The 22,792-nt window shown below is 42.3% G+C and overlaps 1 protein-coding gene across 8 annotated transcripts in view; it reads left to right on the top strand.

Annotated features, from left to right (window-relative positions):
• PICALM (phosphatidylinositol binding clathrin assembly protein) overlaps nt 1-21,879 on the top strand; it is a 64,693-nt gene extending 42,814 nt beyond the window's left edge. Inside the window, exons 13-23 of one of the 8 annotated variants that reach the window (XM_079973713.1) lie at nt 2,562-2,708; nt 3,652-3,735; nt 5,874-5,981; nt 6,589-6,720; nt 6,820-6,850; nt 7,482-7,581; nt 9,719-9,742; nt 12,050-12,109; nt 13,196-13,300; nt 18,613-18,715; nt 20,265-21,879. In XM_079973713.1, the coding sequence (XP_079829839.1) occupies nt 2,562-2,708; nt 3,652-3,735; nt 5,874-5,981; nt 6,589-6,720; nt 6,820-6,850; nt 7,482-7,581; nt 9,719-9,742; nt 12,050-12,109; nt 13,196-13,300; nt 18,613-18,705 (884 nt within the window). In that variant the 3' untranslated portion in view covers nt 18,706-18,715; nt 20,265-21,879. The remainder of the gene's footprint in view (nt 1-2,561; nt 2,709-3,651; nt 3,736-5,873; nt 5,982-6,588; nt 6,721-6,819; nt 6,851-7,481; nt 7,582-9,718; nt 9,743-12,049; nt 12,110-13,195; nt 13,301-18,612; nt 18,716-20,264) is intronic. The other 7 variants (XM_079973716.1, XM_079973714.1, XM_079973715.1 and 4 more) reach the window with 7 other exon arrangements.
• The last annotated feature ends 913 nt before the right edge of the window (nt 21,880-22,792 follow it).

The following is a 22,792-nucleotide window of genomic DNA, read 5'->3' as shown; positions in this document are numbered from 1 at the left end:
TATGTTGGGTAATACCTCAACACACACACACACACCCCAATGTAATATCTATCGATCATTTTATTTGTATGCTGCCTTTCCAAAGTTAAAACCATGGTCAAGGCATCTGTGTACTAGTCAAAGTTGCTCATGTTGGGGCTTCATTCCCTCAAACGAGCCTTCTTGCAGCAATGCACCTTCTATCATGTCCTCTGCCCTACCCCCCGGAAGTATATGCAGTAATTTGGCCAAGTTGCCTTTAATACTTGTCCTTTCTTGTTCATAGCTTTGACAGCCTTGCACTCTTTTTCTCTGGCCGCAAAATATTTTGTGGGATAGTGGAGGGCCAGGCAAGATGGTAGACATGCTTTTCTGGTAGCTTCGTTCATGCTTGTGGTTGCTGAAGTAGAATAAGCATGTTCTGTTTTTGTAGACAAATCCTTGCTGAAAACGTTAACTAGAATTATTTAGAAATGGGTAGAATTTTCTGTATGAAGAATGTAAGCCTGCTTTTCAGGGCTTTTCTTTCAGAAGATGGTAGACCATGTTCAGGCTTCTCCCCCCCCCTTTTTTTTTTTTTTTAAATCACTTGATAAATAAGTTTTACTTAAATGTAATCCGTACAGCAGGAGTGGGAAATCTTTTGAGCCCAAGGGCCATATTCTGTCATGGACGACCTTTGCGGGGCCAGAAGCAGCAGTGGGTGGGCCGACAAATGTGGCTCTTGCCATTGTGCAGTCAGCTGCAATAGCCACAAAGAGGTTTCTTTGTGTATGCACACGTCTCTTCATCTCAGCAAACATCATCACAGTTCATGACCACTTTTCAGCCAGGCAAAAGTATTTGAGGAGGGTGCAGCAGAGGCGTGGTGGGATGGCACAGCATGGACCGAGTCCTGAGGATTGAGGAGAGACACCCAGAGCGCGACATTTGTCCTCCAGGCTTGAGGTTTCGCACCCCTGTCCTATACCTGTGATTGGCAATTTGTTTTTCATTACCATTGTGCAGGAAGTAAACTTCTCAGCTGTTTTACATCTTGTTTTGGGGGTATCAGAAAATGGTTTTGAGAGGTGGTTCTGACCTGGAAGGTAAAGTACAGCCCAGGAAACAGAAATGTGAGGGGGGAAAGAAACATAACAAATTAAGGGAAACAGAAATTTAAACAAAACTCTACTGCCCTTATGATTGGCCAAGAGTTTGAAGGAGAGTGGAAGCAAGTTTGAGTGGGTTTTGGTTGGTTAGAGTTGGAGCACGCTTGGCAAATTTAAGGCTTCAGTCAGAAATAAGAGAAAATGGAGAGGGCTGCGGTAAGACTCCAGAAACTGAACACAGCAGGCTGGAAACAGCTTTACTTCTACACACTGAACAGGGAGATAGTTTAGACAAGGTTTAGCTGGATGTATTTGCTTATATATTTATTTGGTCTTCTGGTTGACGGATTAGAAAAAAACTCAGAATTACTACCTTACAGAAAACCTTTAGTACAAACTACATTTTTTTGGGGGGGGGTTTCTGATGTTTTGTCTGCAGTCTTGTTCATCCCACACCTAATTTCCTCACCATCCTATCTAGTAAAGAGAGCTGGTTGGGCCACTAAATACTGTTTCAGAGGCAATCAGGGATAAAAAAACATCCACTTAGTAATAGCAATGAAGACCAAAGGAGAGGTTGGGTTAGCCGAGTTACTCTTCTCCTTCTCATAGTGAAGCCTGTGCCATCACATGTGTTTTTAACTGAGTGAGGGCTGCATGACTTTAGCCTAAATATTAATTCTCTAGCAGCTTTTATCACACCATGTTAAACCATAGTTAATAGTTTACCATGAATGGGCAGGTGGCTTCTTCTTTGCTCCTCCCCCAGTGCATGCAGGAGCAGCAAACCATGACCCCTTAGTGTTGCTTCCATACCAGAGATGGTGGCTTGCTTTGCTATAAACCGCAATGTTAAATCAAGGTTTGTTCTTGACTTACCAGTTGTGTTTTGTTTAAGTGAAACAAGCCACAATCCCCAGTTGGTTGAGCCAGGGATCATGGTTTGTTGCTTCTGCGAGGGAGGGGGTGAAGTTGGAGTGATCTGTGCATAACTGTTAACTATGGTTTACCATGGTGTGTGAACTGAGCCCAGAAGTCAAAACAGGAAGGTTTTTTTTAGAACTTGAGAGATAAAAAGGCATTTAAGAAAGGAAATTGTATGGGCATAGCGAGGGCTCATGGCAAGTCTTGGGAAAAGCCCAGGGGCTGGGGGTGGATGATCCAAGTTAGAGGCACTGCACTGAAGGGATTCTTCTATATCAAAGGTGTTGTGCAGTATGTTATAGATGGATTCTGCTTCCAGAGACCAGAGTATTAAGACAGTGTCCTTTTCAGAAAATACCTGAATCAAGATAACTTAGAGAATGCCTGTTACCTCTTGCCAATAAGCCATTTATGTAGGTGTTGGGGGGGGGAATGCAAACTGATACTCATAAAGCAAAACTGACTTACAGAACTGCTTATGCTGTTCCTGATTACTAATGCACAGCTAACCTGGTCCCCCACCCCTATTCCTCTTCTTCTCCTTCTTGCTCTGCTTGGACTGCACAGATCCTTTCACTTCTACCGCTGACGCTGTTGATGATGCCGTTCCAAGCCTAAATCCTTTCCTCACAAAATCTAGCGATCACCTCTCTGTCTCTTCTGACGTACTACCCACTTTCACTTCTAGGACACCAACTCATGAGATGTTCGTTGGTAATGTACCATCTGACTGGCTTTTCCCTTTCTCTTAACTATCAGACTATTCTGGGCAAATTTAGGATTTTCAAAAGAGAGAAAAGAAAGATAAAATGAATGAGCTATTACCTAATGACAGTTTGAGTTCCCTTCCCAGTTGTAAATACATGACCTACAGAATGTAGTGCAGTGGTAGCTGTGTAAATTCAGATGGGCAACTACTTAGGGATTGAGGGCAGAGAGAGGAGACTTTATATTCCTTCCCAGCCTTATTGTTTTATCTAATATTTGTAAAACAAGAACAAAAACAACACCCAGAGGTTACTGAATTGGGGACAGTTCCCCCCTAAAAGCAGGCAAGCCTTTGCTACAGGCATATCAACTACAGTGTTGCTCATCTAAATGAGCCACATATAGAGTTGCACTACCTACTGTGTGCAGTATGCAGTCCATGGGGTAATCTTTATGTCCAGCTATGTGCCCTTGGCCACATGGAGTTTCCATTCCAAGCTAGATGTGGCACAATTTGACCTCCAGAAGCGTAAATTCTAAGATTACCATGTCATCGTATGACTTTCGATTTAACTCTTTCTGGTTCTCTAGATCGCTTCAATCCATTTACTGAATCAAACCCCTTTGTGGAAACCAAATATGCATCCACTTTTCAGCTCTGTCACTTTACTTCAGGTATAATACAAATGCCTTGAGGGTTTTACACTTGCTTGTTTTCAGAGGTGTAAAACATGGCATTTGATGATGTTTCCCCCCCTGTCTTTAGAAAGTGTAAAATCTTCCCTTTTTTTAGAAGTTGTTGCTAGATTGCTTGTGTGTGTGTTATAGGTCAAGTAGTTGTTGTCTTAACTTAGTGTCCAAATAATTGGTTAAGCAGATAAGAGTGTCCTGTTCCTTTCTCTCTGTAACTGTTCCTTCTTTGCTCTTCTGCTTCCTATGCCTTTATCAGATTCTTTTTGTGGTCCTCAAGCTTATCCTCCTAACGCTTCCCATTTCCGCAGTGAGCCCTCAACTGTAGCTGGCCTATTTGGAGGTAGGTAAAAGGCTTTTGAAGCCCAGGAACTTGGTTTAATTATGTAAAGTTGGGTAAAATTATGCAGACATGCCCATTTCAGTTTGTAAGCAAGCTGGAGAGTTGTATGCTTTTCATCAGCTGATCAACACTTAAAAATAATTCCAAAACTGATGCATCAAAATGGGTCCAGCTTGTTTTTAAAAATAACTTAGCCTGTCCTTGCTGAAAAGGTTGCAAATCTAAAGACTGCTTTAATCAGTTTTTTCACTGCATCACTTTTTGTTCATAGAAAATCACAGATTGAAACGAGTGGCAATTGACAGCGATTTGGCGAGTGCACTTCTAAAGCACCCAGCATGACATTATAACTGAAAGCCACTGTCTTTATTTTCTTTTATCCTGGAAATGTTTTAGCTTTAATTATAAGAACTTTGCAAACATTGATCCCATGAAACAGGCATATTGGTCTTCTCATTAAGTGGTGTGTGTGTGTGTGTGTGTGTGTGTGTGTCCTTGTCCTTGCAAGCATGCACTGCTCTCTCTGAAATGGGCCAACTGTACTTAGTGCAACAACAGTGCCCAGTGCTGTTTTTGATTTAGCCATCACAGTGCTAGCGTAATACATGTTCCAGTCTTGAGAACTTAAGGACCATTTGGATCAGATCAAAGGTCCATCAAGTCCATCTTGGGATGCTCACAAGCAAGAGCATAGTAGTGATGACCACCCCTTGTTCCTCATTGAAGTTTGATCCATTTCTGTCTTGATTATCGATAGCCAGTAATGAGAACTGATGCATCTTGTTATAACAAATTCTGTTGCGTTTTGCCTTTTATCCTGAATCTGCTGAAATTTCACTGGCTGCCTCTCAAGCTATAGTCAGTGCCTAAGTTCCAGTGTTCTGCTGGTCAATACTGTTCATCACTATTAAATTCTATTGTGCCCGTGTTGTTTCTTCTAAACTGTCTTCAGTTTTCCTTTCTAGGGAAAAATGCTGCGTCCTGTAATGACTTTAGTGTCTCTCTTCTGTGCTATCTACAGCTTTATAAACTAGGCTGGGGGAGCAACCAGAGTTGCTTACAGTATACAAGATGTTAAAAGGACCATATGTTTATATAATAAATTTGTATTTCAATCCCTTGCCACCTATGTCCACCTTTATGTTTTCCATTTCTTCTGTTGCATGGTACTGATCTGATTAGGGGAGCCTTCTGGAGCAGACAGTCTGTATAGGATTTTAGGATCAATGAGGAAGCCTGGTGCTATATGCAGCTTTAGCATTCTGCCTAAAGAAACTGGTAGCTGCTACATGTTAAACTACCAAGTTGCTTTCAGTGCTGAAGTAGCCATAAGCATTTATGTAATCCTGCAACTACATGAGGTTTTTTGGTTTTTTTTTTTTTTTTAAATCTATCCATTTTAGCAAGAAGTTCTCAAGTCTCTAAAAAGCAAAATAGGTTAAATTGGTGCCAGGTGGAAATGGATTTTAAAACACGTGCCTGACCGTGCTTATGGGCATTTTATTCAGAATCCTCAGGATTAAAGTAGGTGATATGTAGGTCCTAAGTCCCATTGATATGTTTGGGATGTAGCAATGTATGTGCCTGGGAAAATGTCTGAAAATGGGGAGTGGGGGATAGGGTGGGAAGAGTTGGGAGCACCAGTGAGTGATTTTGAATACAACTCAATCCCAGAGGTGGCTATTTTGCAAGTAGTGAACTGAAATAGGAAACTAGGAGTCTATTATCGCTTCAAAATAAATCCGCTCTCAGATAGTATAGCAGTGACAAAATTGAATAACTGCACCAGGCCATCTTGTTTTGAAAAATTCTGCCTTAAAGGGCTGAAACTGGAAAGGCTTACTAGTACTGCAGAACTCTTGCTGTGAAGCCTACTCCAGTGCCTTTGGGGGGGGGGGTGTTGTTGCTTCTTGCCTATATGCAACATGCAAACTTGAGTCCATCAGTTCTTGCCTCATGGGTTATTCCTCTCAAGTTGCAGTAACATGCAGTTCTGCAAGGAAAGCTTTCTTTGCAGGCTCCTTTTCAATGTCTGAATGCCCATAATCCTTTTATGGCTATAGAGCTGCTACTTACATGCAAGTTGAGAGTTCACATACTGCATATAAATAAGCTCTTTTTAAATGTCTTGTTTGTAGGGTTCACCCAGTCTCCTGTTGCTCCATCGCAGCCCTCAGCAGGCCTTAATGTTGACTTTGAGTCTGTGTTTGGCAACAAAACTTCAAATGTACCTGTGGATTCTGGTGGTAGGTCTTCCTTTCTTTCTTTTTAAAGTACCCTTTTTAAAATACTGCTCAAAGATGCACAAAAATTACACTGTGATAGAATATTTGGTGCCAGCCTTTAAAAAGCTGTTTGGATCTTTTGGCTTGATAAAATGGGTTAATGCATTTGTTAAGCTTTCATGGACAACTTCCTGTGATGCCTCAACCTTTTCAGAAATCTGATAAAGTAGTTTCTCATCCACAAAAGCTTACGCTACAATAAATCTGTATTGTTGCTTGAGACATTTTACTGAAACAGCAAAGAAGATTAGGCCAGGGCCCTGAAAGGGCCACCAACTTTGCCTTGACTTCTGTGGCAGAAAGACAGCATATGAATGCAATCAGTCTATCAATCAATCAATCAATCAATCAATCAATCAATCAATGTTTTCCTGCTGCTGCCAGTGCTCTTACCATTTCTTTTTGGATCTTGGGTGCTGAATGTATGGATTTTCCATTTATCCACTGCAAAATAACAGTAACAACAATAATTGCAGCTTTATACCATTTAGACTTTAAAAACACTGATTTTAAGATGCCTCATGACATGGATTCCATTGCCTTTAATACTACTTGGCTTTTCTTAAAGGGTTTGATGAATTAGGTGGACTCCTAAAACCGACAGTGGCCTCTCAAAACCAGAGTCTTCCAACTTCAAAAGGTCCACCTAACAAGTTAGTGTTGGATGATCTGGATTCATCTTTAGCCAATCTTGTGGGCAGTAAGTAGAGTTTATGTAAAGTTTACAGTACCAACTCTTTGGATAATTGAAATAAATGAATGGGCAGCTTCCAATTGTTTATTTCTTGTTTTATAACAGATCTGGGCATTGGAAATGGAACAACTAAAAAGTGAGTATTTCTCATTGCAGCAATATGCAGGTGTTTTAACCCATTAAGCACATCTTTGCAGCAATTTTGTACAGCAAATGCAGACTAAGGTTCTTGAGATGAACCTGGCAGGGAGGGTGTAACACTGCCCCTTTCCCCTCCCAGGTTTTCCATTTCTGAGTAGGATAGCGAATGTCTTTGAGGGGGTGGGAGCAGGAGAACTCTGAATTAGGGAAGCTGTATATGAACAGTTAATCTTGCAATAAATCAGTTCACCTCAAGATTACAGACTTCTAGGTACCCAAGTCTTATTATCCAGGGATTGTACACTCTCTTTGCCTGCTTTCTTGCTTCTTTCTGCATGTTTGCCTTACATTTGGTCCCTTTGGCCTATTTATGTAAGGCTTGAGCCAATTGTGTGCTGGTGTCTCTAGAGTGGTGTGCATTAATGGATAGTATTTGCCTTCATTTTTATCTATTTTTGGAGGCTTGAACAGGGAGATGTTGAGGTACATAGTTTCAGGATAAGAAATATTGCTCTAACCTTGCCTTGTTTAAACTTAGTTTATTTTTAAACATGTCTGCAAGAAAGGCAGCTAGATTCCCCTCCATCCCCTGAATTTAAGATCTTTTTTCCCTTTTCTTTTCTAAGTGATGTGAACTGGACACAGCCAGGAGAAAAGAAACTAACTGGAGGCTCCAACTGGCAACCCAAAGTTGCACCAACAACAGCATGGAACACTCCAACAATGGTAAGCAGTTGCTGTAGGCATATTGAAAGAATTCCAGCAGCTCAAAATATGCTGTGAAAGTGTAGGAGGGCTATAGGAATTTTGTCAGGAGAGGCAGAGAATCTTAGAACTTATCGTGGGAGCCTAAAACAACCTGACACGTTTCATTTAGGTGATGTTTAATTGGATATTTATTAGCTAGAGTCATCCTAGCGGAGTCAGGCTTGTGTTTTAAGGTTAGCAACCTGGGTACTCAAACATACTGTGCTGATACAGTATCCTTGAGTGATGTAGAGGTCTCGTGGCATTGACAGCCTCGTGACGATTGCACAGAAAAATGTGTATCTAACCTGCACTGCCATACTTGAAACAGGTTGAAGTTTTCATCCATTTGTCTCACAATTTCACTATGATACTTCAATATAAGCATACACAAAAGGGGTTGAGATGAATTTTAAGCATTGATTATATCAGGGATGGGACGGAGGCAACATTCCCTGATGGGCAACTTTCAAGGGCCTGCATGTCAGTGGTAGGTGGAGCCAGAGGCAAAAGTAGGCGGAGCAACACATAATACTATTCCGTTAGTACCATAACTTGAATCTAGCCTGTGTAAACGTCAGAGGTTTCTACACATGCACGCAGGCAAGAATCATTATCCTAGTTGAAGGATACATTGCAGCCATGTGGAATCACCTGCAGAGCAGGACCACATTTGAGGGACATGGCCACATTTGGCCTCTGGGCCTGAGGTTCCCCACCCCTGGTTCATATGAAGCCAGGAAATAGCTCAGGTGAAATGGGGAAGTCTGGCTTAGTACAAGCATCCCAAAAGTGCTCTAAAAGGTTCCAAGCTGTGACTTCTCCAGATCCATGTGATGGCACAATAGCCACAAAGGAGGATTTGAATTGTACTGAAAAGATATGGTGTGACTGAAAGCAAGGCAGGGAGCAAAAACTTTATGTCTGATGCTGCCTGTATTGTCATATAACTTGTTAAGAGAAATTGGAAAGAGATGCCTCATGTGCTCGATCAGTTGCCTTCTTGCTGTTGACTTGCCTGCAGGAAAATAATAATAGGTGACGGTTGCTAGCCTGGTGTATTTTTTTTAACATGCTTGGAAGTGGTGGCTCATAATCATTTACCAGTAGATATATGTGGCTTTTCAAGTAATAAATACTACAACTCTGGGCAGGCATGTGTGACAGGAGAGGATAACTGTGGAAGGAGGGATAGTGTTAAAATCTACAGAGAACAGCTTTTTGCCTCTAATACAATCAGGATCAAATGCGTAAGGCCATCTACACTGCTATGAATTAAGCATGTGCTAACTGCTAGACATTCTGGCCTGCCTGTGGTACCATTTTTGTGCTTTAAATGGGAACTTAGTGACTGAACTGGGCACCATTCCAGCCATGTGTATTTTGAGATAATGGTCATTTGACAATGACCTTCAAATGCCACTTTCCCACCCAATGTTAGCTGTAACCTTTATAAACTACTTGGGAGAAAGACACTTGTAAAAGGAGGGGCGGCTTGAGTACCCTGTCCTTCCCTCCAAACCTCTCCAGCAAATGTTCCAGCCCATGCACTAGCCCTGTAAGGGAAATCTGATTCAGTCCCACATAGCATCTCGTTCTGCCCTAACTTTTCATTCCTGGAGATGGTTGCTTCTAAATGTTTAATAATTTCCTTTTAGGAGCTGTGCTGAACTGCCTTGTGACACAGCTCCTGTCTGATAAGTCTCACCTGAAGCTATGAGATTCCTAAATGGTTTTCATGAGCTGTTAGAATAGGAAAGACTAACTCACTTCCATTCATCCTCTGCCTTAACTCTGTTTGTCCTGTTCTGGTTCCCTTGTGAGTGCTTTCCCTTTAATTGGTACCGGTAGATTCCAGTATTTATGGAAAACTTGCCAACACAAAGCATGTGAAAAACATGTACAAATGCAGAGGTCGTGTTGCGGCTTCGTCAACCTTGCCGGTGTCCTTTTTACCAGATGCTTAAGTGGCTTTGGATTACAAAAATTATATTTCGGGGAGGGGTTTGAACTCACTTTTTGACTAAAATGCTCTGTGTGTATATTCTGTTGTGTAAGTACTCATTTCTAATCCAGTGTTATTGCATTATGTAATTGTTCTTCCGGGGGAAAACAGAATGGCATGCATTTTCCACAATACGTAAGTGAACAAAACCTGCAGCCTTTTTTTTTCTCCTTTTTGCAATCAAAACTGGCATGCTGATATTAACCACTACAGCAGAATCTCATAATCCTGCTATTCCACACTTTTTTTCCTCTTGAGTTAAGATCTTTGGGCATGACGACAACCTTGAGCAGCTTCTATCTAGCTTATCCAGATCTCAAGGTGTTCTGTGGGCCTCTTTTCTCCAATGTTGGCATGGAAAAATACTAAGATGATTTTTCTTGCTTTAAACTCTGCCATTTGCTGCGAGATAGCTGGTGCGTGTGTCTGTATTGCCTTTTTTAAAAATGCATTTGGTGGATAAATCAAACCAAAAAAGGCATTTGTGCGTGTGAAATAACTGCATGAAACTTCACAGGCTTCTGTTCGACTTCACAATTCACTATCTGCAGACTTGATTTCAAATAGGGAGAGACCAATATGTCCCCAAATACTAAACCAAGTGAAAATGCTCACCCATTTGGTTGTGTATCTGAAAGACTTAAAACTTTTGAATTATCCTTCAAAGATGGGTGGCATCTCCCTTCAGCACTAAAAAGACAAGTAACAGTGGTTAAAATGACAAGTCAACCTAATTTCTCTTGTGTCAATAAGAGCTAAAGAATGAAGTAACTAATGGGTTTGTTTTCCAAATGTTTTAAGGTAAGTTTATTCATTGACTGTGGGGTGTTCCCTCACTCCCGCTTTTCTACAGCTACCGTGTGTGTGGTTCACCCCATCTGCTTTACACGTGGATATTGCAACTGTATTGTTTTACATCCAAAATCTTAAGCGACTTTAATTCTTTAGCTCTTAACTATAGTGATCCCAGTTTAGCCCAATTGGTTTCTCCTTCCATGTTACTGTTGGTCTTTCCCTGTATTCTCTGCATTGTGGGGAAATCCTAAGCCAGCCTTCAGCTCCTAAAAGCCTAGCAAATGTATAGCCATATGTATGCAAATACATAATATTTTGCTTAATGGCTGTATGAATATTAATCATGGTCATTTCATTAACCATGTTAGCCAATAGCAAGTTGGATTCCATTGTCCAGTGGCTATTACAGTTCAAAGGAGTAAACATTTTTGAAACACTGTGTGGTTCTTTTCTTCCCATCCCTACCCCAGAGAGTAGGGATATTGTTTCTGGAGAGTTAAATCTCCTACGGAAACAGTTCTTACAGATTAAGGGCATGATACAAAACAATGCTGTTCTATTTGTCCCTAAGCTCAGAGGATTTGTATAGGAAAAGTTCCAGGATTGCTTGTGCGTGTCTATATTTTTCTGCTTTGCCATATTTTTTAGAGATTCCTCCACTTTCTAGGACTTCTGGTGTATGATGCAAGAGTGTCAAAGCCAGAGGGCTTGAGCAGAGTTTCAAAGTAGTTACTTCCAGCAAGAAGCCCAGTTCCTGTAATAGTTGTCTTGCATATGGAACTGCAGATTATTATTTTTTGAAAAAAGTATCACTGGTTTGGAGGAGGTGGTAAGCTTCATAAGTTACCATCCTACTGTCAAACATCACAATATCTGGCAGAAAGAACACCCCAGTCTGTCCCTTTCAGATGCTGGGAGGTCTTTTTGGCTGTGATATCTTTGTTAAAATGGGATTTCAACTTGTGCATTGATGTAAAATATCTTCTTGAACTATTTATACTTCCATATAAGTCTCCGGGGCAGCTGACAAGATATGCCAAAACAAACAAACATCGAGTCCTACATAAAAAAGAAGCATGCCAAATTTAAAAACTCCCTATAAATGCTGTAAGCAGAAACAAACTTTTTACCTGGCCCTTTTTAGAAAACTCAGAACAGCTCCTGTTCAGACAGGCAGCTGTCTGCTTTATGCTTATAGCCTGGGGTGTTCCTTGACTATTCAGCTACTGGTTGCATGAAGCCCATCAAGTGAGGCTTTGTTTGACAGCACTCGACTTCTTGTTTTGGGGAAGCATCTAATTATTATTATTATTATTATTATTATTATTAATTATTTTATTATCCAGGATGCTAGGTTCACATTGTCTGTAAAGCAATCCTGGGACTGAAGTGATGCCCTCCCAACTTATTGGGCACCAGCTATATAGTGTGTTACCTTGTACATTTGTAGCCATGTTCAGCTAAAGAAACTCTAATGGCTTACCTGCAAGGATGTTACCATGATGCTCACTGGCCAGTTTCTGGCTCTGTCCGATATCAATTGATCAGCTGTCAGAGATGCTCATATTTACAGTCAAAAACATTTCATTGCTGTTTGTGAAGTCTTTTCCATTTGCATGCCGCTTAAGGTTGTCTCTTTCTCATTAGGCACCGCCCGTCATGGCCTATCCTGCTACAACGCCAACAGGAATGATGGGGTATGGAATGGTCAGTAAATGTTTATATTCATTTGAAGTATTTTTAGGAGCGCTTTTATCGTAGCTTGCTCTTTCCATTTCCTTTGGGTTTCTGGGTGTGCTTGCAACACATATGTTGAACAAGATGCCACATACCTGGCAGATTAATTTTAGCCCCACTTTTTCATTTTGCCAGACAAAAAAATGCAATACTTAAATGTTCTTTACTTCCACCTATCTTCTGTTACAGTGACTACTTTAAAAATAAATTCCAGGAAGCCTTAGCATTTCTCACTGAGACTATAAGGGTGAAATGAGCTTCCTTGAAAAACAGCTCCCCCTGCCCCACAAATGTGCAGCCATACAGTGTGTGTTCTAAGGGCATTCTGTTCATACAGAGCAATGGGGAAGCCTAGTAGGTTTGGCCAACACCACATGGGAACAGTATCCATCCTAGAACATATGTAGAATCCTCTGGCAGATATAAAGAGGCTCCTACCAGGCAAGATACGGAGTTTGTTTGAAACTTAGGAAGTTTGAAAGCACTCCTTTTTAAGGTGACACCCTTGTTGGGCATGCATTGTGCTAAATGCAACAGGAAGCTAAACTGCAGATTAGTTCTAAAGTTAACCCAGCATTTGAAATCTAAATGAATTTCTATTCGGCCCCCTCTGCAGTCTTCTGATCCTTGGTTAAGACACTTTATCTGAGCAAATTTTAAATTTGCCTGTTGGTGTTTTAATGGCTGGTCTTAAAATATTTGTTGATTTTAATAGCTGCTGTCTTATTTCCTCTTTTAAAAAAATGAAAACATCTTAGCCTGGTACAGGAATGAATAAAGCGAAAGAGCTTGGTACATCACACTAGATGTTGTTCAAAGTTTTCAGCTCAATGTAGAAACGTGAAGCAGTAGCCTATCTAAAAGCGTGGAAAGGTGCATAGGAACACAGACCAAAAGTTCCCAATGTTTGGTTGCTGGAAGCTTTTTTAAATGTTCCATTAATTATTTCCTTTACAGTGCCACTAACTAAACTGTACAGTTGGAGGCAATTTCTGGTGGTGGTCTCTTTTAAAGAGCTGTGCATGAAATTAATTCTTTGCTGTTCTGGATTTTTAGCCATCCCAAATGGGAGGAGTACCAGTAATGACGCAACCAACCTTAATATACAGCCAACCTGTCATGAGACCTCCAAATCCTTTTGGTCCTGTATCGGGAGCCCAGGTGGGTGTGGAACTGGCCTACAAAGCCGTATGCTTCTGGCAGCTCACAAGCTAGTCAACAAGAGCATTGTGTGTATATTTGGTCATGTTGTCAGGTGGTGCATTACTTTTGCTTCAACCGTTAAGCCTGCTCAGCCTGGGAAACTTGCAGCCCCAAGGAAGGAATGGTGAAGATGGGATGGAGGAAAGCTAACAGTGCCAAAAGGCCCTTAGCAAGCAAGGTGTGGATAGTCCAGGAAGAGATGGCGCTGAAGGAAAGTTTGAGAAGGCATCTTGTCATTAGAAGAGAGGGCTTTCAGGTATTAAGAGACAGAGGATGGTAAGGAAGAGGGAGCAGCAGTTCTTCATAGTTAGCAGTGGCAAACATTGTGGTGTCGTGTGTGTGTGTGTCCCCCCCCCCATGTCTCTGGACTACAACTCCCATGGTTCACCGGGACTGAGAGGAGCCAGAGTTCAGCATCAGAAGAGTAGGCAGCAAATAGTACTGTTCAGTTTTCTGTTGAAAAGCTAAGCTAAGGTGTCAGAGTGGCACTGTTTTTAGCAGGGGTGCTCTAGATCTTTATTAAAGAGAGAAGAGGTGATAGGAAGAAAGTCTGATTAAGGCTGCAGATAAAACATAGCTTTTCTAGGTGCCACTTCAGGAGTGGCAATTTCCTCTATTAATGGTACTACTTCGTACAAAACCACAAGCTAGCCAAGTGTAGCAGGCACTGATTGGTGGCATGCATGCAGTTGTTGTATCTGCTTGTACACATTCTGGGAAGGAGTGGCCAGTTGTGGGTTCACATTGCGTTTGTACACAGCAAAAGAGATGTGTGTGTGTGCAATTGTCATGTTTGTTCATTTGTTGCAGGAAACTTTTCGCCTTTGAAATCAGCCCTAAATTTGCCCTCAAAAGGACCCAAGCTTGTTCCAGTAGGATGTGGCACATACAGTTCTCCTTTTTCTATTCTAGTATGGAAATCAAGAGGTTTAATCATAGAGTCTTGCCTGCTGTAACTTTTAAACTACTACTTGGTTTTTTTCTGTTACACACACACACACACACACACACACACACACACACACACACACCATTTTCATCCCTTATATTTGCACTGTACTCTGTGGCTCCTCTTTTACTGCTTGTGTAACATATTCAGAATTTGAGACAATCTAGAGTGGTGGGTACAAGCTATTCTTTAGCTGTGCATACTTGGGAGTTGAGCTTAGGACATTAATGTAGGTCTTTCAGATCTGCCAGCCATTGGACTGACAAATATTTGACACAACTCACCCTCCCTAGCAGGTGCACTTCAAGTGAAGAGGCCTGCTGGCCACCGCCACTAAACTTTGCTTCATTGATGTTTGTCCATGGAACATTCCCTGACGTAACCCTGCATAAAATGAATCAAGGCTGTTTGGTGGATTGCACCCATTGGTGATTTATTGATGATATGTTGAACAGCAATCTAAAGCTTATTGGTTCAGTAAAAATGAACAAAGATTGTGTGTTACTAAAGGGATGTGCTTGGCCGAGAACTCCAAAGGTAGTGGCGCATATTTTGAGATGGAAGAAAGAAAGTTTGATATCCTGAGGCCCAAACTGTTCCCTGATTTGGATGTTTATAGTTCTTTTCCCTTTTGAAAGAAACAGGTATATTTGTTCATGTTGACCTAGGTTTTACATGAATGCATCCAGTTCTTAGTAAATATTAGGTTACAGGGCATGGTTTCTGTACTTCCCTGGTGAGAAAATGTGAGGTTTGACTCTTGGGAGTTATTCCTGAGATTGAGATGGGATGTCACAAGCTGAATCCCACAGTGTCCTTGAGTCTGTTGAATAGTTTCCTAAAGCAATGGAAGGTGCAGTGGTTTTCACTTGTAAGTCTAAAATAGCTTTGGGGAAGGAATTCTATGTTCCTTAGTAAGCAGGGAATGAGAATTTGGCTGTTCAGCTGGATGCATAAATTAGAAAGTCTTCCTGAAGATGGGACTTTACCACTTCAGAATGCAAGTAGGTACTAGCATTGTTGGGGAACATTTGATATATAAAGGACCCACTCATAAAAATCCTAGTATATCAGGGAGAAGACCTGGGTCAAATCCTGCTTGGTAGTTTCGTTCCGGACAGTGGAAGCATTATGTCGTCTGCTGTTCTTCCCTGGCACATATTCAGAAGTGATGACATGTCTTACAGCAGTTTCCACTATGCATCTCTTGTGAATGTCTAGATTTATCTTAACTATGTACATAATGGGTGAGGAAATAGGTTTCCTCTGGAAACCCCAGATGTTGGGAAATGGACCCTTTAATTGAGGCACTTGCTGAGTTTGCTGCTGGATGGAGCTGTTTGTCATTCCTCCTTACATTCTGCTTTACTGTGCTGATGTCAGATTTATTAGCGTTTCTTGGGAAAGGGAACAAAGGCCCGTTGTGGGAGCCTGTTTGCTGCTCTGAACCCTGGCAGTATTTGGCTTCTTGCTCTGCCCCCTGTTCCTCCACACTAGACGCATTGTGTACCCAGCGCCTGCTTCAGGGTTCTGAAAGAGCGTCTCCCCTTTGGTCACCTGTTGGTCTTGGCAGCTCTTTTGTTAGCAAAACAGCACAAGCGGGAGTGCCTTCCACATAACACGAACTGAGCATGTTGCAAAACTAACTTGAGTGGATGAGTCTTGACTTCCATCAGTGCCATGAAGCTGAAAGAGACCATTCATGGAACCTCCCTCCTCTTCATTCATCTACATAATTTTCACTTTCCTCTTCCATATCCACTTAATCATCTCCAGACACCGCCTACTAGAAAAAACCAACATTTAGTTTCTGCCTTGGTTAGCCAATGGTCCCTTAAACTCAGAAACGGCAAGCCCTAGTTCATGTAGGCGTCCATTGATTTGGCTTCCGTGTGGTAGGCGGCTTGTAGCAGCCAGCAGAGATGGGGAGCATGTGGCTCTCCAGATGTTGGACTCCAGGAATTATGGGAGCTGTAGTACACCAACACCTGGAGCACCAGTTTCCCCATCCTCAAGCTACCGGCTCCCAACTGTAGCAGCTCTCCATAGAGAGCTTGTTGCTCCATAACTGTTGCAACAACAGAGGGAAAAGGAGGTCAACTCTCCTGTTTGGTGTGCTCTTGGAGGTGAGCAGGGGGCACAAAGGTTGGAAGGAGCTTCTTCACAGGTGGCTGTAGCAACTGTTAAAATATTTCAGCTACTATAGCCACCAGGAGGCTTCTCGCCACTTGGAACATTTAGAGTGCTGGGTGAACCAGGACTGCGTCAGAGGCTGCATCTCGCCTTTTTCATGTGTGGAAAATTGCACCTGATTGTTCCCATGATTATTCTTTCTCTGTACAAAAGGGGAGGCGACTTCTTACATTCAGAGAAGAAAATTTATCACTGTTCAAGGATATTGATTATAATAACTTCCTTGGGAGTGACTGAAACGATTTGATTCTTTCAAAGAGAAGCCAAAAAATGTTCCCTAGTCTCAAAGAAGGCTAGTAGATGTGTTTGATTGATTTTATATATAAAAAACACAAATCAATCAGGGTGTGTGTGTGTGTGTTTCTATTTGAAATAATCAAATTGGATTGCCAGCACCAAGGACTGGAAATGCACTGGAAAATCTTCTCCACAGCTCTGAAGTTGCCTTTTCTGTCATTAAGACCTTTCCAATGTGCCATCTTTGGTCACAGCTGGGAGACCAGCCATGAACATTTAGGAAGTGGCTAGTTGGATGGTAAGGGCTTGGTAATAGGTCTGAGCAATGGCCATGAAGTGGCCGTATCTTAAAATAACTGTACGTGACAAATAAACTACATCTTGCATAAAACAAGTATGCTGCCAGTGAACGGCTATGGGATGTATAGGTTAAGCAATTGCACACATTGATGCTGTGCAGATCATTCGGGCGATAAATGTGACCGGGGGGGAGGCAGTCCCTTGCATTTTGTGCAGGAATGTGCACTAACAAAACAGAAAGACCGTACCCATCTGTCAGCTGCATTTGACTCTCCCTCTGGTGGATGTTTGCCGTTCTGTGTTGATCCAAGCAAATTGAAGAAACTGAATTGTTTGGGCGTGGGGAGAGAACATTCCGGAAGAACAAAACAAAAATACACAGAGCATAGTAGAGCTATGGAATTTGCTCCCACAGGAAGTAGAGACGGCCACCAACTCTGGATGGCTTCAGAGGGGGATTAGGCAAAATTATGCAGGATCAAGTTGTCAGTGGCTACAAGCCATGATGATTGTGTTCTGCCTCCACTGTTGGAGGTAATGCGTCTCTGAGAACCTGTTGCTAGGAATTGCCAGTTGGAGTGCTTTTGTACAAGTGGGCTTCCCATGGGCATTGGTTGGCTACTGTGAGCCCAGGATGCTGGACTAGATGGGTCTTTGGCCCGCTCCAGCAGGGTCTTCTTATGGTCTAATGTTATGCTCTTAATAGAGAGAGTCCTGGGCTTGGATACAAAGGGCTGCTTCATGCATGCATCAGGCTGCCCAGTGGATTTTCACTTTCTAACAGTAGGCTTCTCCTCCCCGCTCAATTACGCCATGTAACTATTACTGGAAATCAGGTTTTCTTTTCTTAAAAAAGTGTGCCCATGCAGAATGCATTGCTGCTGTTCAAGGAATGGAGTACTTGGCTGTGAAAGTCTAGTTTGGCCCATGTTTGTCAACCTCATCCCTTGCAAGCCACTTCTGTCCTTCAGGCCCTACTTTCCCCCTGTACCAGAGAAAGTGTAAGACCACAGCAGTTAACAGTGAACAAGTTTTTGTATGGTATTTTTCATGGTTAATGTTAATACAGATACGTATGTTTCTCAAGACAACATAAGGATATACAGCCAGACACATGCGGCCCTCTTTTTGCTGCTTATGCAGCTTTTGGCACCTAATGCTGCACATTGGCCATCCATGGAATGTAAATAAATGTCAAGTGAGGCCTGGTTGTCATAGGTTGTTTTGAAAGCTAACTTCAGGTCTAGCTTCTGCTGTTTTCAGAAACACACTCTGTTGTGCCTAGTTGGGACTGGTAACTATTGGAGACCGTTGCCATGCCCTCTGGATAAAGTGCTGGTGATTTCTGCCAGTCACATGCCAGAAATAGGTAACCTTTGCCTATAGGTAACCTTCTAATGTCTGCATCTGTCATACCATTGGGGCAGATTTCAACTTAGCATGCAATCAGACCTTTTCTTTTTAACCAGCCCACTTCAGTCCTAACTACCTTTCTTAAGCCCCTCCTCTCCATCACTACATTTTCTGCCTTCATATTTCTGTCATTGAGGCCTTCTTTTTCTCTTTCCTTCTCTGACATCTTCTTTCCCAGCTGTCTGCAGCATCCAGCCCATCCACTCAGAGTCCACACAGAGCTTCAGGGAAGGATCCTTTTGCAGAGCTCTCCCTCCAGGATTTCTTATAGGACAATTTAGGTATTGCATGTTAACTCTGGGGGCACTGCAAGCTCGGATAATGCCTCGTTTGCTAACGTCCCTAGCAATATTCATCCTCACATTAAAATGACACAGTCTGGGGCTTTGTAAATTTGCATGTTGTTATTCTGTGACCTGCTATAAACCACGGCTGCTAATGTGGGATGCAAGAGATTATTATTATTATTATTATTATTATTATTATTATTATACCACCCTTCATCCAAAGATCCCAGGGCGGTTCACAACAGAGAAATACAAAATGAGAATGCATAATAAAAACAAAAACTCATAGCCCCTCTCCCACAATCACCTTTAAAAAAGCCGGGTTGACAAGAAACATTTTCACCTGGTGCTTAAAGATACATAATGAAGATGTCAGGTGAGCCTCCCTGGGGAGAGCATTTCAGAAACAGGGAGCCACTGCAGAAAAGGCCAGTTCTCATGTTGCCACCCTCCAGACCTCTCGTGGATAAGGCACATGAAGAAGGGCCTCAGATGATGGTCGCAGGATCCAGGTTGGTTCATATGGGGAGAGGCAGTCCTTGAGGTATTGTGGTCCTGAGCTGTTTAGGGCTTTATATGTCAAAACCAGCACTTTGAATTGGGCCCGGAAACTCATTGACAGCCAGTGCAGTTGGACCAGGACTGGTGTAAATAATGCTCAAACTGCCTTGCCTGGTGAGTAAGCTGGCAACCAGATTGTGCACCTGCTAAAGGTTCCAAAACGTTTTCAGAGGAAGTCCTACATATAACGTGTTGCAGTAATCCAGCCTAGAGGTGGTCCACCAGCATCTGGAGGGGGTACAGGTTCTCTGCCCTTAATGCTAGACTTCTCATACACCCCAACCCTCTTTCCCCATGTGAAATAACTGAACCTCACATTCTCCAGAACAGAATCTTCACTAGCCCTGCAACTGAGCACATTGTGGGAAGAAGGCAAGTGGATTGACAGGCTGTCATTGCATAATTCGTTCCCATTTATTGGAATGTTCATGCTCCAGAAAATGTACATTCCCTTTCCCCCCCCCCCACCTCTTGTCAACACCTTTGTTTTGTTTTGTTTTTTGCATAGCCTCCTAGGTCTAAAGCCCTAGTCTCTTTCAAGAGAGATGTGCTTTGACGTACTATATAGAAATCCATAATCTCTCCTGTAACTGCCATAATGCTGTTTTCTGTTCATTTTATTGTCACCTGAAGAAATGACCTGAGATTCCTTCGCCAGTTTTATGACCGCAGTTTCCCATCCTCTCGGCTGCAGCTCAAGGGTTGCAGCCCACAGTTTAATTGCTTATCGCCCCAGAGGGCGATACAAGTGCAGTCGTTGCCAATGTGCCCCCTGGCTCTCTGGAAATGAGAATAGACCTGCACATTCTACATGCAATAGGGAAATGCTGATCTTCGTTATCCTGAAGCGCTATATATCTCTGTATTCCTGGTCTGCCACCTTGGAACCTACTTAGCCTATGGCCAGTGAATGGACGTTTGGAGGGGGAGGGCAGGTTAGTTGTGCAAACCCGTAAAACGGATGCCTTTCTTGTCTCCTCAGATACAATTCATGTAACCGCACCAGAAGGGGTGGGACAGGAACAGTTCCAGAAAGACCCGTGCTCAACAACAGACCCTTCTTTCCAGCCAAATCAGAACTGATGCCTCAGCTCTCCTCTTCACTAGAACGGCCTGGTAAAACCACACAGGGCCCCACGACAGCAGTAGGAGCACCAACAACAACATAGGGCAGCCTTGAACCCCCGCAGCACTCTCGGTATAAAACCAAGAATTGCCACAGTTTTGGTGTGGGATCTGTTTTTCTTTTTCTTTATCCCCCTTCCTGGTGACTTCTAATCATGTCAGTAACTCGCCACCTGTTTTAATACTCTCCGTCAATAACACACACACACACAAAAGGAAGCCTCTTATTTTGCCACAAAGGGTACAACAAGCACCTGGAACTGCCGCTTGGAACGAAGAGCTGGGCATCCTCTTACCGTTAACTCCAACGACTTTCTCTAGGGGATCAAATCCGAAAACACTCTTTTAATTCTGCCATTTCCTCTCTGCAGTCATCGCAAATGTTAGACTCAATAATGGAAAGTTTTAACTTTTTAAAAAAAGAATTATATATTCCGTTTGCATAGACATTCCTTTATGTATTATTGTTTGTATTTATTTATGATTATCAGTTTAAGTAACAATGTATCACAAAGCCTCCTTTGCGGGGAAATGAGCGTGGATGTATACAGTATGTCTCCCTTTTGGAGTTTCTTTTTCCCCCCTTCCCTCCCTCCCTCTCTTCCCATTTTTATTCACGAGAACTATTCTGATTCAGAGTGCATCTTCACTCCAGTAACGCACCCAAACTACACAGAGCACTGAGTACGTTCAATGGTCTGAAAACACCAATTGTCCAAACTCCATGGGAATTAGTTCTGTTAAGGATTTTGGCAAGGGGTGGGGGGGGAGAAAAACAGCTGACTGGTTGGGAGGAGCACAGAATTTCTCGACCAGATGTTGGTGCTTCTGGGATGAACTTTTTTCCTTGCTTTGTGCTTGGCATGTCATTTATCTTACACTTGACGTACGGCCTTTCCAAAATGAATGTGAGGAATTGCTTTCATTTTTAAAGACTTTCCTTCTTCTCTGTACAAAAACCAAGCAAACCCCGATACAAACTTCTGAGGTATTACGTGAAAAAAAGCCTTCGATCTTTTCTTCTTCTTTATTTGCTAGTGCCAGCTCCATGATCATGTATCGTGAAATAGAATAAAAACTCAGAAGAGAAGTTGTGTCTTTACTAAAGGGCACAACCCCAACCACCAAGTTCCCCAGCAGAAGCTCCATTCAGTCCGGTCTGGTGAGGGGCTTGTGCAGGAGAACTTCCTGGTGGGGTTGGCCTTTCAATGTTGTAGGAACCCTTTTAGTTTTTCTGCAGAATTTGAAGCAGCACTGTTGATCGGTGCTTTGTGTAAATACAATCATACCAGTTTGGGTGGCATCTGGGGCCTTAAGAAGGATAGTCAAAAGGCATGAAAGCAATTCTGTACATGAATTAAGCATACTTGCTGCATTGTCTCCGCAGATTCTATTTTTGTTTAAAATGTTTAAAAGTACGTTAGCAAAAAAAAAAAAGGTGGATTTTCAAATAAAATGCAGCTTCCACAGAACTTCTGTTTATAGTATGAAGGTCTACAATGGTGGGTTGGGATGTGGGGGGGGGGTCTGTTTGGTTTTTTGTTGCCATTTTGCAAGGTAAAATGTGGTTTGATACACTGTGAGTGGAGATTGGCATTTTGGCTGCTTTTGCAACTTGGTCCATTGCATTAGTGGAGATGTATGTGGACAACTTTTAAACCCAGCTGAACATGGTTTGCATTTAGGGCTCAGCTAGCCTTCAAGACTGAGGTAATAAAATTTGACTGGGCCATACTGTTGAGGCTGTGTATTAGGGAGAAGACCAGACTGGAATTCTCCAAATGGTGCTTTTCTATGTTAGAGGGAGCACTCCTCCCTTCAATTCTATAGGGATGCCTGAACTATTGAAAATAGTGTGCATGTCCAAGCCTTGATGGTAACTTCTACAAAAGATGCAGGATTTGTGCTTAAGACTGTGCTTACAAGTTTGGGACCTAAGCCCTGCCAGCTCAAAAAATCAGGTGGTCAGCCCTACACTGTTTCTCTACACACTCAACCATGCCCAAAGTTGTTTGTGGATGTGGAGAAGTCCTCTCTCTCCCCTTGTATTCATATGGAACAGGACCTATCTCTCATGAGGTACCTAACTACAGCAAAGAGCAGCCAAGCTTAGCCGAGCAGCCTTTTGTAGAAGGAGCTTTGTTTAAGCCACAAATCCCATTGTCCAGCAGAAAGGAAAAGCCCGCTCAAAGGTTGTGTGCTAGCTAGCAGTTTTTCTTTTAACCAGAATGGTGGAAGCAACTTAGAAGCCCAGATGAGCAGAAACCAATCTGAAGTTGGCTACTAGTGGAGTCAGGGCCAACAAAAAGAACATTTTCACACAGCACATAGTTAAGCTGTCAAATTAACTCCCACAAGAGGTAGTGAGAGTTACAAACATGGATG

This window comes from Podarcis cretensis (assembly GCF_951804945.1).
Source record: "Podarcis cretensis genome assembly, chromosome: 4".
NCBI classification, from domain to species: Eukaryota; Metazoa; Chordata; class Lepidosauria; order Squamata; family Lacertidae; genus Podarcis; species Podarcis cretensis.
This window is presented reverse-complemented; position numbering and strand designations above follow the sequence as displayed.